General features: G+C 34.5%; 1 protein-coding gene across 1 annotated transcript in view; it reads right to left on the bottom strand.

The window, feature by feature from the left end:
• Positions 1 to 16,653, bottom strand: part of LOC149836941 (uncharacterized) — a 34,453-nt gene extending 17,800 nt beyond the window's left edge. Inside the window, exons 1-4 of the mRNA XM_090007185.1 lie at positions 16,462 to 16,653; positions 16,074 to 16,219; positions 15,599 to 15,757; positions 3,954 to 4,214 (exon numbers count right to left, since the gene is read on the bottom strand). Of these exons, the coding sequence (XP_089863311.1) occupies positions 3,954 to 4,214; positions 15,599 to 15,757; positions 16,074 to 16,154 (501 nt within the window). The 5' untranslated portion in view covers positions 16,155 to 16,219; positions 16,462 to 16,653. The remainder of the gene's footprint in view (positions 1 to 3,953; positions 4,215 to 15,598; positions 15,758 to 16,073; positions 16,220 to 16,461) is intronic.
• Between the last annotated feature and the right edge of the window lie 659 nt (positions 16,654 to 17,312).

Below are 17,312 nucleotides of genomic sequence, written 5' to 3'. Positions count from 1 at the left end.
TCGTGCCTTGTGTGTACCCACTTGGCCAGTTAATATCGAAACATAATTTAAATCTGATCACACAATTTGTTGAGTTATGCGCGTATGAAAGCTATAGCATGCAACGGGTTTCAATACTTATGGAATTGTATGTGCGGTTGATGTAACATCGTATTTTGCTTGCTTATGCAGTGCTTTGCTTATAATAATTAGCCTACTTGTGCCAGTGAAATACTTGTAATAGTTTTAGCATTTTGCTCATGATAGTTGCTCCATGAATCGGTTGAAATTAAATTGTTATATAATTGTATGTCTACTTGACATATTAAATGATTTTGCTTAACTATGTTCTATATCGTCTTGTATGTGCACCTACCAGTTTTTAGTGAAACTGACCCATTTTAATGGCAGGTGATGTATAGGTGATACACTCTGCGATAACACGATGGCGCGATGAGATCAAGATAGAGCTCTTTCCCTGACGTTTCGTTCCTGAGGACATGTTGGTAAGTTTGGTATGAAGTGTATTTCAAAAATTCTCTTTTAATTAAACCTTGAGTTACTAAAACTGTTTTAGTAATCTTCTTATTGGTTTCAACAAATATAATGAGTTGCAAAAATCCCATGAACAAATTCTCAATTATTGAAACTGCATTTCAAAACCATTTGATTTCAATAGTTGTGCGGAATTCGACAAAGGAAAGTTTACGTTGTAATGCGCTCAAGGTCCATTGACTTGTGATTTTAAAAATATCATTTTCCGCTGAAGTACGATTTAAACTCTGATAATCGTATGATTTAAAACCTTTCTAAACTATTCTAAAAGTTACAAGTCCTGGATTTTTAGGGCGTTACAAAGTCACTCATGTGGCAAAAACTTCTTGAGAATTTGTGTGGATGTGAGTTTCTTCAGTGAATCCCTTCAGAGTCATTTCATACTGAATCAATTTCGCTCGTAACGCATCAAAGAAAGGAAGAGCAGGAAGGCACAATAGTGAAGTGACTATCATATTGTAGTCGGATCCCAATTCACTCAGAGTTTGTTGCACCATGTCATTGTCGCTTACGGCACATCCTATAACTGCAAGTTGATCTGTGATGGTCTTTATCTTGTTCAAATATTCCATGATGGTCATGGATTCTTTTTTTAACAACTGAAATTCCCTTTTTAGTAAAAGCATCATTGCTTGAGAAACCTGCGAATGCGTCTGAACCAGTCGCTCACAGAGTTGTAGCGTTGTACAATTGTCGGGAATGGCAACTAGAATTTCTTGAGACAGAGTTGAGGTGATGTATGCGACAACTGATTGATCTTTCCTTTCCCAATTGAGAAATTCTACATTTTTGACATACACGATCAAACTCGCCCCTTGATCATCTTTCTCTTCTCTCGGGACAAATTCTGGTGGAACAAGAGTGGTTCCATCCAGGTGACCTAAGAGACCTTGACTCCTTATAAAAGGAATAATTTGTCTCTTCCAAATCAAGAAATTTGAGGTATTCAACTTTTTATAAACGAGTTGGTTGAAAAAACTTGAAGAAAGATTTGATTGAGAGAGATAAGGGTCCATTTGAGAATGAAAATCAACGAGAATGTCAACAAGAGTGTTCACAAAAAGTTAAGCCCGCTTTCCTTTTTTTTAGGATAGAGATTCGCAAGCTGTCAGATTCAAGGAACTCAGTTTCTGAACCTTTTCTATGCAGTCCAAAAACTGAGATTGACGTGATGAAGAATGCCTTCACACGTTAAAAAAACTCCTTTTTTTTTACAAGAATAGAAATAGATAATCAAGGAATAAGTTTCACAGCATAGCAAGAAAGAATTATAAAAAAAATATTCGAATATGCAAAAACAGACTTAAGAGGAGATTAGGTAAAGGAAGATCAAGAAAAAAATTAAGGAAAGATTCGATGTTTCACGTGAATCAATTCACGTGAAACACAGTCACCCACAGTCTGTGTTCACGTAAATAGGATGCACGTGAATCGTAGATTCACCAAATATGAAACCCACGTGAATAGAGGTCACGTGGATCACGGTTTCACAAAGAAAAGAAACCCACGTGAGGTGTGGGTACACAAGAGATTCAGAAAGAGGGGACGAGTGAGCAAAGAGGGGAGGAACAGAAAAAAAGGGAGAAGGAAAAAAAAACCTCGATTTTCCGAACTTCGCTCTTGCCGGAATCCTTTTCAGCCTTAGACGGATCTATGCTTTGATACCATGAAAGTTTTTCACCTGTATAGAGAAAAGAGAGAGAGGAAGAGAGAGAGAGACGAAGAAGAAGAAACCCAAGGCTTTTGGCTGTTACGATTTCTATTTTCACCACTTAGAATCGTGACCTAAACTGTGTTTTTATAATGTTACAACACAGAGATATGGATCCGGGTCTGGTGTATCCAGACCCGACAGTCTAAGTGTGTTACAATACATAAGTATGGATGTGTTACATGACTGTACACAATCCATGGATCGACGTGGATCGGGTCGGATCCTTTTTCTCATTTTTCAACCTAGACACAATTATTTCCTCTGTACATACAAGTTTGTAGTCAATTTATAATTTATAATTATATTTTCAGTATATAATATATATTTTAGATATAGCATATATATTTAGATTATATTCAGTTTATTTTGTATTTATGTGATATTTAATATATATAGGTGTGTCCCCATACCCGCAATTTTTTAAATTGGTGTGTCATACCTTTTGTACCCGTACATATACCCACACCAATGTGACAGTTTTTTTTTGAAAGGCAACCTGAGATTTGGCAGACCCCTACCAGTTATACAACGATAAATTTGGGATTTGAACTTGCAACGTCCCGACACAAGGTGACGTGCACTAGCTGCTCCCACTAGACAAGTGGAGCCCCTTGTTGGTAGCCATGTGACATAGTTGATTGTATATAAAAATTGCATATGTCAATTTTGTTAGTTTGTTTATATAAAAATCGTACATGTGAAGTTGTTACTTTCAGTTTGTATAATTATTTGCAAATATGCATGTGACTGTGTGTGTAATTGACAGTTAGATCATGAAAATTTATAAAAAAAAATGTTAAATGAAATTGTTTGTATTTTTTTGTTTGTGAGACTAAATGTAAATATTGATTATTATGTGTGATTTTAGTAGTTTGATAGAGCTAATTTTTCAAACAAGCATGCATGAAAAATTAGCTTAATGCTTGTTTAGAACTTTAGATGAATTTGTGTGCATTACATGATGATGTTGAGGAATATGATTGTTAGCAATTTTGTTAAATTTTCATTGAATGCTCATATTTTATTTGTTAGATACTTAGATCAAGTTGTGTTAATGTTACTTTTACTGTTTTACATGTTATTCTCATACTTTTTGGTATTTATTTGATATTTTTATTTTGGTTGTTGTTTCAAGAATAAAGCATTTTTATTTATTTCTATTTTAGATATTTTTAAATTTTAAAAAAGTTTTAAAAATAAATTTTTGAGGCTTACACTTTATGTCTCGCTTCATTTTTGGTGTAACGCTTGGCTATGCCTCAACGCTTTTGACAACATTGGAAAGAGGTTATCAGAGACTCAATTGACAGACTTATTAAGCGCTATCAAAATTACTAAAGTTCCAGACAAGACTGACAATTGCAGACCCACTCAAGATCGCTAAAAATTAAAATCTTCCTTAAAAAACCAAGAATTTCAGCAGAGCAAAACTCTATGAAGCCCATCTTACCTACAAATTCCATGTGATTACACTTGCACAAACATCAGCATAGTGCCATCTTTAATCAGATTAATTTAGAAGGACAAAGCCCAGAATTGGAGCTACCACCTTCATCTTTTATTTTTCATTCTATTTGGTGAATCTAGTGTCATTCTGACTAAAAACAGATTTCTCAGCAAAGAAAATTAATAATAACTTTTGAAAAGGAAGAAAAGGCAATTTAATGGGTGGATATAATATTAAGCCTTAGTAAAGGAAGCTAACCACTTCAGCTGACCCAAGACCAAGATGATTCTCATGGAACCAATCCTCACAGATGCAGCACTGGATCATCTCCACCTGCTCTTTAGCATCTGGATCAGGATACGGGCAGCCACATGTGCAATAGGAGCCCTTAAAATTATGATTGTATGAGTTCTCCCCATTTTCTGGCTCTTTGTCTGCAAGAAGTTTGCAGCAGAACCCACCGAACTTTGAGTTTCCACAATCGCACCTGAATTTTCTCTTGGTCCACAACTCCACAACCTTGGCCAAGAAAGGAAATTGATTACCATCATCATTTTTATAAAAGAACAAGTAAACATAGAATTAGTAATAAGAATGCTGCTATTCAATAGAAAAACAAATCCTCAATTAAGATCGGACTTAATACATCATTTACACAGGAACTGCAACTTGGGGCATGCTTACAACGCCCATGATTTAGTAACTTTCACAGGCTTCTTATGATTCTGAATCACATTTTAGAACTTTCACAGGGGCATTGCAAAAATGCAACCCATGAATGTGATTCCATCTGTGAATGCTGAAGACTCAAAATTTGTGAAAGTTTTACACAAGTCTAACCCTGTAAATAACTTTCACAAGCACTATATGCTTAGCTATGAATGTGATAAAGCAGTAACATGACATGACACATTCTCACATGATTGATTTTCACACAAGTCAAATTCACAACCTAAAAGCAAACATGAGAAAGTTAATGCCTGAGAAGCGAATCACATAAATCACTTTCTCAGGGACAAAACTTTCACAGCTGAATAACCTGTGATCAAAACAAACATGCCCTTAGTATCTAAAATGGAAGCATTTCATTTTCTTTCTTTATTTTATCAAAAAGAAATAATTCCCTAAAATGGAATGCAGAGGGAAATAATATTTAATAAGAGAAGGAAAATAAAGAGAATACAAAGAATTCAAAGAGGCAGACACGACAGAACTGCAATTCGCTTCAGTTACATACAACCCTTTACCTCAATAATCACAGAGCAGGATAAAGTCATAAAAAGTGATAAGGAAATAACACACATTTTCCATGTGCTCAAAGAGTTCATCAATAAAAGATACAACAGCAAAAATTAAATTCCAACAAAACAATACTTAAGAGCCTGGCCTAGTCACAAGATTGCAAACTTCACTGTTAAGTTGTATGTGTATGTATGTGTGTGTGTGTATTCATAATGATGTAATAGGGTAATAGGTAAATACTCATTCAAGGTATTTTGGTCATTTCAGACCTTGTAATAGGTTGTGCTCATTAGGGGCACATTAATACTTTTAATTTATTCTTTTCTTTTTGTCCTTTTCTGTTTTTATAGGGGACTGTTTGGTCAAATACCAAATAGAGTTGTTGGGTTCTTTTTTTACTATTATAGTTGTTGACTTGAAACAGTCCAACAACTCTATTGAAATTGCCTCTTGTGTATAAATAGGGTTGAACCCCTCATGTTCTTTTATGCTTGTTCTCAAGCACTCTCTCCATAGATTCTTTATATTATATTTTTTAGGTTTTCTCTTGCCCATAAGAGGCATTGTGTATGTAATTGTATCTTGACCTATAAGTGGTATCCATTTGTGTATGTTGTACTTGCCCATAAGGGGCATTTGTTTGTATTTGCCATATTTCATAAAATGGTATAAAAGCTCTATTGCTCAGTGTTGGTTCGTTGCCTCGAGAAACGTGTCATCAAACTTCTTCAACACCTTTCTTCTTACGATCTTCTTTTCTTTCCTCTCCTTCCTGTCTCTCTATCTCTTTTTTTTCTTTGCTATGGCTGATAAAGAAATTATAACAGCTGTTCCCATGAAATTTGATGAAAAAACTACAATATGTAGGCCACAACAATGAAAAAAATCATCATGGTAAAAATATGTGGCAATTTGTTGATGGTTCTGCATTGGAACCACAACCAATTCTGAAACAATGGTTGTCAAAGTCGATAAAATATCTAAGAAAGAGAGCCTTAAGAGAGTTGAAAAAGAAAAAGCTATGTTTGATTATAAGAAACCTATAAAGAGTGGGAAATGGGCTATGTCAAAGTTTTTTCTCTTTATGGGTAATATACATGAGGAGCCATACTTCGATACTGTTGAATTTGAAAGAGTGGATGAAGCTTGAGAATATGTTAGACAAACGCATACCCAAAAAGATGTTGCACACAAGTGGGATCTTAAAGACGAAATACATAGTTGCGAACAAGGTGATAAAACGGTGAAGAAATACTATAAGACCCTCAAAAGACTTTGGGATCAATTAGTTAAGTTTGAGCCTATATGGGAGAAACCTAATGATGCTCAAGAATGAAAGAAATACAAGCATGAGGAACAATTGTTCCAATTTTTTAGAGGTCTTAGACCCAAATTTGAATAAGTTCAGGTTAATATGGAAAAACATGCTCCCTTGCATGAGGTCTTGGCTCAAGTGTGTATGGAGGAGACAAGGTTGAAATCCATGTCCGATTTTAAGAAAATCAAGGATAATGTTTTCGTCATGTAAAAACTGGTTACCAATACAAATGTCTACAAACCACTACATTTTTTAAAACCTTATTACGAGAGACCTAGATATAATGACAAGAGAAAAAATAATAATAATTGTGGAGAGTCGAGGTATATCAAGCCCTATTGTCCCAAGTTCAAAGAAAGAGAAGACAAAAAAGTGTCATCTGTAGGAACGTCTCACAAAGAAAGAAATAGAACCAATAAAAATTCAAAATCCATTGAAACCATGTTCTCTCAAATCATAGAGGCCCTTCATCTACTAATCAAGAACTCCTTGCTCTCTTTCGAGAGTCGCGGTCTCTACATTTTCACATCCCAGCAAAGTTTTTTGGCTTATAGATTTTCATGGATATACTTTCTCAGGCACAAGAATGCAGTTTTTGAAAATTTAAAAAATAAATATCATAGTCTTGTCAAAAATCAATTTAAAAGTGAAATTTTTATCTTCCACTCCAACTTTAAGGAATAGTTTATGTTGAGTGACTTCAAAACTTATTTTGAAAATAATGGGATTTTACACCAAAGATCATGTGTTTATACACCTCAACAAAATGAATTAACTAAAAAAAACATAGGCACATAATTGAGACCACTAGAACCCTTTTAATTTCAAAAAATGTTATAAAACATTTTTGGGTTGAAGTTTGTTGACTGTTATGTATCTTATTAACAAACTTCCATCATCTAAGCTTCAAAATATTTCTTGTTATGAAAAACTCTTAAAAATCTCTCCTGATTATCTTAGATTAAGACCTACTGGATGCAAGTGCTTTCTTCTCACTAACAAAAATGATAAACTATCTCCTAAAGTTATACGAAGTGCATTCTTTGGATAAGGGAAAACTCAAAAAGGATTTAAATGTTTTGATTCAAAAAAAGGCAAACCTTATATCTTAAGGAGTATTTATTTTTTGGAGAATAAAAGTTTCTCTGAGTATTCTTTTTTATTTGAGATATTACCTCAAAACAGTAATGAGATTTTATTTAAGAATGTTAGTAATGAAGAATCTCAACTCAATCTTCAGGATGGTGAGAATATTGAATCAGAAGAACCTAATGCAATTCAATATAGAAGACGTGCAAATGATACACAACCAACTGCTCCAGAAAATTATTTCACCTTAGAAACCCAACTAGAAAGAGTTAGAAGATCAAATCGAACCTCTAAACCCCTTGGTAGATTTGTTTCATATAAATTTTTTCTCCATAATATAGAACTTGTCTAGCTAAAATTTTGTCCTACTTTTAACCTGCCACATAAAATCAAGCAAAAAAATATCTCAAATGGATAAAAATTATGAATGAAAAACTAGGAGCACTTGAAAAATCTAAGACTAGGGAATATCGAATTTGCCTACAACAACAACAACAACAACTACGCCTTCATCCCAAAACAATTGGGGTCAGCGATATGAACCAAAAAAGAAATTCATTTTGGGTCTTCCACATGAATCCTTTTCCTCCAATCATTTGCCTAAAGATAAAAAAACATAGGCTGCAAATGAGTATATAAAGTTAAAACTAAGAATGATGGGACCCTAGAAATGAACAAGGGTAAGTTAGTTGCCAAGGGTTACACACAAGAATACGAGATAGACTATGATGAAACATTTGCACATGTAACTATAATGACTTTAGTTAGGACCCTCATAGTTGTTGTTCTTAAAGGTTGAGTGATCTACCAAAATGGATATAAAAAATGAATTTTTAATAAGGATCTAAAAGAAGAAGTTTATTGTTAAAATACATTGTATACATAGAACATACATATATTTATACAATATATGTATATCCAAGGCATTTTGGTCTTTTACTATCTTGTAATTGTTAAAATATATACTCATATATATATATATATATAAGTATATATCTTATATTGTAAACCGAAATACCCAGGAAGGGTATTTCGATCTTTCCACTGTAATAGGCGTCAGCCCATTAGGGGCTGACAATCTTTTATTAATTTTACTTTTTATTCTTTTTATTTGTTTTACCTTTTTCAGTTTTTTGTGTTTTGGGGGCAGCTCCAATATAGCGGTTGGAGCTGCTCCCAACGGGTAGATTGGAGTTGCTCCCTAGTGGCTCCATTTGTTATAAATAAGCCTCAAGGCTTTGTATTAATGCATCTCTCTCAAGAGAGTTTTTCTATTCAATAACATATATATTTGACCCTTGTGTGGGTGTTTTGGCTTGCAAGTCCATAAGTGACTTGTTTTGGTGTTGATCCATTTAATTACATGGTATCAAAGCTTTGGTACTCTTGAGGCATACTTTCATAACTTCAAAGGGAGGATCGTGATAACACCACGAAGAGGATTGTGGATTGTTGCATTGGGAAGCATGCTACCTCTTCAATTGTGTATTATCCTTCTTGCTCTCTCTCTCTTGCTTTCCTATCATTCTCCTTTTTTTCTTCTCATTGTAAAGAAATGGAAAGTGAAAGGGAAGTAATAGTTTCAATTCCGGTACGCCTAAATGATACAAACTATGTGATGTAGGCATTCATATTGAAGCACAAAATATAAGAAAAAGGCATATGGGGTTTGATGGACGGTTCCAAAAAGGATCCTAAACTCATTCTCACCAAGATTGAAAATGGAAAAGAAGTTGCTCTCCAAATTGAAATGTCTAGTCATTTGTGACTATGAAAAGAAATGAAAAGAATGGAGGATGGGTCATTCCAAGATAATTGGATGGCTCATCAATAGTGTGAACATCCACAAATGCTCTAGTTTGGCAAAATTTGATTTCGCTAGTAATGCATGGAAATATTTTAAAGACATGTATAGTTTTAAAGATATTGCTCACATATATAACGTGCAAAATAAGGTAAGAACCATGACTCAAGGAGAGATGAGCATTAAGGAATACTACAATGCACTCTCTTTTCTTTGAGATGAATTGACTCTTCTTGAGCTAAAATGGTATTGCCCACAAGATGTAGAACTCCACAAAAATCAAATCAAGGTGAAGCATTTCTAGCACTACAACCGATGCTCAAAGGTCAAACTTCTTCTTTCTTAAGAGCGGTTGTATCTACAAACGGGGACCCTGGTAAGACTTCTTGGATACTTGACTCTGGTGCCTCTTTTCACATGACTTCAAATGAGTTCATACTATCTTAATGTTATACTAACTCAAAAGATTCTTATATTTCAACCGTTGATGAAACATCTTTGAAAATCAAGTCTTAAAGTATTTAAAAAACAACCAACTTTTCACATATCAAATATTCGAATAGTACCAAAATTAAATTTAAATCTTTTATCTGTATCTCAAATTATGGATCATGGATGCAAAGTCTTGTTTTCATCTAATGATTGTTTAATACAGAATCTTAAGTCCGAAAAGCCAATTGGGCGAGGCCATAAAAGAGAAGATCTCTATGTAATGGACAACCTTGAGCTATTAACACATAGTTTTTGTAATTTTATGGGGAAACAGGAAATAGAAAATTGGCACAAAAGACTAAGACATCCTAGTGTGTTCAAATTACAATTGTTTTCATTTCTTACAAGTTATAAAGGAAAAGATTTTGTACGTGAAGATTGCATTCTTGGAAAAATAAAATCCTTACCATTTGGACAAAGACATTTTATATCTAAAAATTCATTTGAGTTGGTACATTCAAACATATGGGGACCGACTCGGGTTGTATCCAAAGAGGGTGTATCTTATTATGTTGTATTTGTGGATGACTATAGTAGACACTCTTGGATATTTTATCTTAAACAAAAATCGAAAATATTTAATTGTTTTAAAAATTCCATCACTATACAAAGACTCAATTTAAAACCCATATTCAAATTTTTAGAACTGATTTCGAAAGAGAGTTTGTGTTAAAAGAATTTGAAAATTACCTTGGCCTATATGGGATTGTTCATCAAAAATGGGGCATCAAATGATCAAGAGGGTCCAATTACTCATTCTATGAAGGGAAAGAGGAAGAAGAGCGGGTATTCTAGAAAGGAAAAAGGGAAGAAAGTTATGAGAGTTAAAGAAAAAGAAGAAGAAGAAGCTAGCCCTGGTTCTTCTGGAGAAACTGAAGAAGAAGAAGAAGAATACGTTGAAGACAAAGATGATTCTGATGATGATGGACTTGCATCTTCATCTTCTCATTCTCATGAATAGCTTTCTTCTCTTCCTTATCATTATTTGGGATATGTATTGACTACATACATATTGGAGTCTTTGACTCCTTAAACTTGTATTGACTATTTTGGTGGGCTTAACTATTTTGTTCTTATTATTTGGGCTGATTTTGTAATATAACAGGTTTACTATGTTTGATGATAGTGATATCTTATACTTAGCATTTGTTGAATAACTTTACTTTAAGAATTCAAATTATGTTTAAATTGTATAGCTTTTGTTGGTATTGACAATTATTTGCGTGCTTATCCAATTCTTCTTAATTTTTGGGCAGGTTTTGTAGTATAACAGGTTTACTATGCAGCTATGCTTCACAAACCACGGTAGACGTATTTAGTGATTTGTGCATTTGTTGATTAATTTTATTTTAAGAAGTTAGATTATATTTAAATTGCATAACTTTTGTTGATTTTGACAATTATTTGCTTGCTTATTCAATTCTTCTTAATTTTTGGGCACGTTTTGTAGTATAACAAGTTTACTATGCAGCTATGTTTCACGATAGAGGTATTTAGTACTTTGTGCATTTGTTGATTCATTTTATGTTTGATACATCTTTGTTGTTGGTCTTAATAATATTTGGGCAGGTTTTGTAATAATAACATCATTAACATGATTATTATGCTTGACCATAGCAATATCTTAGGCTCCGTGAATTTGTTGTTGTCTTGTTGATTAATTTTATGTTGAATACATTTCCATTGTTAGTTTTAGCACTTTATTTTAAATTATTTGGTATTTGTTTATAGTTGCTTATTTTGCTTATTTAATTGTTTTTAATATTTGGGTAGGCTTTGTAATGTTCAACATGTTTTTTTTATCTTTTTCTTATTGGTGATTGATTTCATGTTGCATACATGTTTGTTACTAATTTTAGCAATTCATTTGCATATTTTTTTTATTTTTAATTAAGGTACCAACTAGTCCCGCCTAGTCTCCAACTAGTCTTTTTAGGGGTCCACAGACTAGGCGCCGCCTAACACCTTTGACTACATAGGTCCCTAATGTTAGACAGGGCAGATATCGTGCATTTGTATTTATATTTAAGTTTGGATCCAGATCCAAATTCAAACTACTTTTATGTAGCATGTCGAGCATATATTGGACATACTTGTAAATACTTGTAACTTATTAGGGTTACTTGTAAAAGACCATGTATTAGGTTTTGTTTCATATATTAAAAGGAAGAGATCACGATTTTTCCATTATGGAAAAACGTGATTAGTTGCAGCCTCATTCTCTTTCCTCTCTGCAGATTCCTAATCATTGATTTTGGAGAAAACTAAAATGGTATCAAAGCTAAAGATGATATCGACCTTCTTATTAATATATGTCGATGATATAATTATTACAGGAAGTAGTAAGAACCATGTTCAAGAGACTAAAGATCTTCTGAGCCAAAGATTCAAAATGAAGGACCTTGAAAATCTTTGATATTTTCTTGAAGTAGAGGTGGATAATCAAGAAAATAAGTTTACTTTGACACAACATAAATACACCCTGGATCTGTTAGAAAAGGCTGGAATGAAGGACTGCAAACCTTTTTCTACTCCTAGTGTGCTTAACCAGAAATTAAGTACGCAAGGCGGAGACTTGTATCATGATCCCACCAAATATCAAAGTTTAGTGGGGATGCTTCAATATCTCACATTTACCAGGTCTAATATCACATATTCAATCAATCAAGTTTCACAATTCATGCATAAGCCAAAAACGAGACACATGGATGCAGTAAAAAAGATACTAAGATACTTGAAGAGTATTGTTAGAGATGGACTTTTATACACTAAAAGCAAATCCATAAATAATGCTCATGGCATCAATGCTTATTCAGATGCAGACTGGGCCGAAGATCTTGATGATCGAAAATCAGTTTCAAGATACGGGGTTTTCATTGGTGCCAATCTTGTTTCCTGAAGTAGTAGAAAACAGAAGGCAGTGGCTAGATCTAGCACGGAAGCCGAATACAGGGTGATGATTGTTGCTACGGCAGAAGTAACATGGACTAGACATTTGTTAACAGATTTAAAGGAGTCGATTGCTAGTTACTTTCTCTTTTGTAACAACCAAAGTGCCATTCAAATATCTCTTAATCCTATTCATCACAACAAGACCAAACACATTGAGATTGATCAGCATTTTATCAGGCAAAAGATTGAGGAAAAAGAGATTGAGCCTCATTATGTTAGAACAGAAGACCAAGTAGTTGTTTTGTTCACTAAGAGACTCACAAAGTGTCATTTTTGGTTCCTAAAGAACAAGTTGTCCATGATTCAAAATTATGCACAACTTGAGGGGGACTGTTAGATAGGGCAGATATGGTGCATTTGTATTTGTATTTAAGTTTGGATCCAGATCGGGATCCAAACTACTTTTGTGTAACATGTCCAGCTTATATTGGACATACTTGTAACTTATTAGGATTACTTGTAAAAGACCATGTATTAGGTTTTGTTTCATATATTAAAAGGAAGAGATCACGATTTTTCCATTATAGAAAAATGTGATTAGTTGCAGCCTCATCCTCTTTCCTCTATGCAGTTTTGTGATCATTGATTTGGGAGAAAACTAACACCTAATGTTGTCTTTTGGTCCCCAAAATGTTCTTAGTAGATTCTACTCAATGAAAGTTATACTGCAAACCAGAGTTACCAGAAGCGCCCCTATAGTAGGGGAAGCGCGCTTCCCCGATACGCGCTTCAGAAACACGAAACATCGCGCTTCCGAAATGCGTAGGGAAGCGTCCCCTTTTTTTAGGAAGCGTGCTTCCCTCTTTTTTCCATTTTATTTTTTATTTTTTATTTTTTATTTTTTATTTTTTATTTTTTATTTTTTATTTTTTATTTTTTATTTTTATTTTTTTATTTTTATTTTTTATTTTTTATTTTTTCTTCTTTTTTCACTTCCCCTCGCTTCCTAGGTCGCTTCTGGTTCGCTTCCTAGGTCGCTTTCGGTTTGCTTCCTATGTCGCTTCCGAGACGGTTCGTGACTTGCTTCTAAATAGTCCCACGCTTCCCACTTCCTAAATTTTTGAAAGTGTCTCGCTTCCTGCTCCCGCTTCCCACTCCTGCTTCCTCGATTGGCAACCATGCTGCAAACACTATTGAGTATCAATTAGAATTAGAGCCGAGTAAGAGTCAAACTCCATAATATTTTTTTATATGGATAAATGTTCAAAAAGTTGTTTTTGAGCACAAAAATGTTCTCAACAAATTCATGTGAGAGCTTTAAAATGAGCAATGTTCCACCTTGTCAGAATTGGGGCCATCTAACTACCATTTTTGAAGACATAACAAACACCCACCTTGATTGGAATTCCAGTGGAAATAGTAGGAGCTTTATTTTTATAATATGGTAGCAGTAGTAGTTAGAAGGTTAAAAAAAGGAAAGTTACAAACTATTCATTTACAGGGTGAGAGAGGATAATTTACATTGGATATATGCAATGATTCATGCAACTATTGACTAGATTGTCATCGTCATATTCTAATGTCATGGTTTTCATAAATCTATGCAAACATTTGGATATCAAAGATGGACTTTGTCCGACATGAAGCCAGTTATGGGCAACAAGTCTGGCAGTCCACAACTTGAGCCAAACTGAGTCAGCTTATGGCCTAATTTTTTGTACCCAAATCAAAATAGGAGCAGGCATAAGCCCAGAGCAACCAGCCCTTTGGTGATCTGTGTTTGATCAGATCACAGCACATCAAACAACCGGCCACTGCCAGCCTGTCCAGTTTACAAACTGGGTTAGACAAGCTGAGGCAGGTCGATCCCCATTATTTTAACTAATTAAAAATGACAGGGCCCAAGCCTGACCATCCCAACAGCCCCATGAGCAGGCCATGGACTAGGATTTAAGCCCAATGCAGACCCAGACCAAGCTTAGGCCAAGCCCAACCCTTTTGGCAGGCCAGGTTTGACCAGGCATGGTTCATAAAATGGTTGCCAATCCCCCCATTTGACCCCCATTCTATATTGAGCTCAAAAAGATCATCCAATTTATTGTTCAGTTTAGAAAAACGTTCTGTTGAGGAATTGTGAGATAGAATCCTTCAACTATTCACTTCACATTTTATACGGCAAAAGTCAGTTCATAAGTCAATCTAAATCACCTCAAGACTCAAGTTTGTTAATCATTCACTTCATTGAAATGAAATGAAATGAACATAATATCCTTATCAAAATTTATTTTGCTAAAAATATACCACATCCTTTTCTTTAAACAAAAGTGAGTCTTTATTAATTGGGAAATGGATAAGGAACAGATTATGAAGAGATACTAGAGTATCTCTCTTCATGTCCTGAAATTTTGGGAAATAGGTTTGAAACAAGGTCTGTAAATGTTTTACCTCTCAAGTTATTTGACAGAATATGCATTATGAGCATCTGAAGGTAAACAAAATGAGTCTTTAGCTCTTCATCAATCAAGTGCGGCTCTTGTGATGAACACTAACAATATTTAGTTCTTGAACCAGATTTTCCACATGTTAGATTAATTTGTCAAGATAATTTGGTCTAAATATTCAAAAAAAAAAAAGAATCACATTCTGATGCATGACGGAATTCAAAACCAATGATCTCTTCAGTGAAGGAAAATGAATAGGTATGAACATATAAATGTGCTCTCTACGTCAGCTCAACAATCAAACGATGAAAAATATCATATGAAACTTATGCTAGATAAAGAATAGCAAAGAATGCCAACACCAGTTAAAAGTAACTACTTCTAGGCCTTAAATATTCATGGCTGACACAAGATACATGCCAAAAAAAGCTCCAAATTTTGTGGTTGATGTCAGTTCCACATCACGTTCAAACATTAGATTACCGGATATAAAATGAAGAAAGACGGAAAACCATGTTCAAGTAAGTTCATAACATATTACCTGTATAATGAAATGATCAGTATTTCTATCGACCAAACAAATAAGCTGAAGGAGACAAGAACAACAATATTTGAAATTTAATACCTCATGTCCATCATGACAAGCCAAACAACAAGCTGTGCACACTCCAGCATTTCCCTCAGTGGTGCAAGTAAGGCACGAAAAAACAGCCTGCCGCTTCATGTACCCTTTTGAGTAAGTGCACTCGTTACCCTCATCGCCCCCCAATACCAAATCAGCCTCCTTCAGAAACAACAAAGCAAATCAATAATAACAACATTGGCAGCATCATAAACAATAACCATAAAGCTAAGAAATCTAACAACTTGCTAAAAGAAAAGGCATCAAATGTTAAAACAAAGTAAAGGACATAAAATCGATGGTTCTTGGCTTTGTCTTCCTGAGATAAAAAGGGATGTTTCTAATACCATTTGGCCGTAGAATCCCAAAAACCCTAATCAAATTGAAAAACTAAACAAGGGAATGACATGAAAAGACGACGACGACGTAAAACCCTAAATACCCCAAATGAAAGAAACGCCAGTCAGAAAAAAAATACCAATTCTTGATCCTCCATTCCCTGTATATATTCATCAATCGTCACGGTCGGCTCGACCTCGTCTTCAAACACATCAGCCATCTTCTTAAAACCGCTTCAGAAACTCCGTGATAGAAAGAAGAGGAATGACGGAGGGACTCCAATCCCTAATCCAAGAGTCAGGAGAAAGAGAAAATGATGATCAATTCCAAATTGGTGTTTCTCAAAGTGGATTCTAGACGATCAATCACCAACAAACAACAACAAACGATACCCACTTCGTAAGAAAAGAAAGTTTTGTAAAAAACTAGAGAGAGAGAGAGAGATGGGAATGGTTCAAAAGCATGCAAATGAAGAGGGAGAAGAAGAATAATGCATCAAACAAGATAAATTTAAGGTTGTCCAATACCAAGAGGTCAAGAAAAAAAAAAAGGTGTGCTCTCTCTTCTTCCTTTCTCAGGGTGACCCAGAGAATTTAGAGAGGAGAGGACATCATGCAAGCTTTTGGGGAAGAAAGAAATGGGTTTGGCATCCAATGAAAGAGATTAAGAAGGATGGTTCTGTGTGAAGGGAAGCTTTTGGTACAAACTAGGAGTGCGTGATGTGTGTGGGTGTACAATACATGCTCGGTATATAAATGGGAGGTGGGTACGTTTGGAGTTCAAATAGATGGTGGGAAAGACGAGTGCCCTTTTGGTTTCGGTCCCTCTCCCGCCACAATCATTCGATGTTTTGGTCACACATCATGCGGCACACCGCTTGAAGTTATTTGGCTAATTGGTTTTTCAGAATGTTAATTTAGGAACTAGTTGGCAGTAGTATACGTACATGAAAAGTTAAGTATTTCTTCAACAAGATTTTATCCCAAGTCCACCCTTTTCTCCCAATAAATTAAATTAAATACTAGAAAACTCTAGTGCCTTCAAGAGCTTCTTGTATGTGCTATATATATATATTCCTTAAAAGTCACGCTTGGGCACATTAGCTCATCTGGATCCATTACTCTATACGGTAAACGTGGCCTAAAGTTTCTTTGAAAAGTATTATTTCTAAATACCGTTTTTTTTTAAATGTGTCTATCCCAAGAATGAGGCTTTTTGGCAGCATAATGAAAAAAAAACTAAGTTTCCTTTGTTTTATGGTTTTGAATGTTTTCTCATAAAAAATTATTCATATTTTAAACAGTGTTTTTAGATAGCAACTACTTTCCACGATTGTGTGTTTTATTAGTTATAGGAAGCAACTCGCTACATGCAAAAC

This window comes from Nuphar pumila, chromosome 5 (genome assembly GCF_984573655.1).
Source record: "Nuphar pumila chromosome 5, dmNupPumi1.hap1.1, whole genome shotgun sequence".
NCBI lineage: Eukaryota > Viridiplantae > Streptophyta > Magnoliopsida > Nymphaeales > Nymphaeaceae > Nuphar > Nuphar pumila.
Note: the sequence above shows the minus strand (reverse complement) of the source record. Positions and strands in the feature narration are given on the sequence as shown.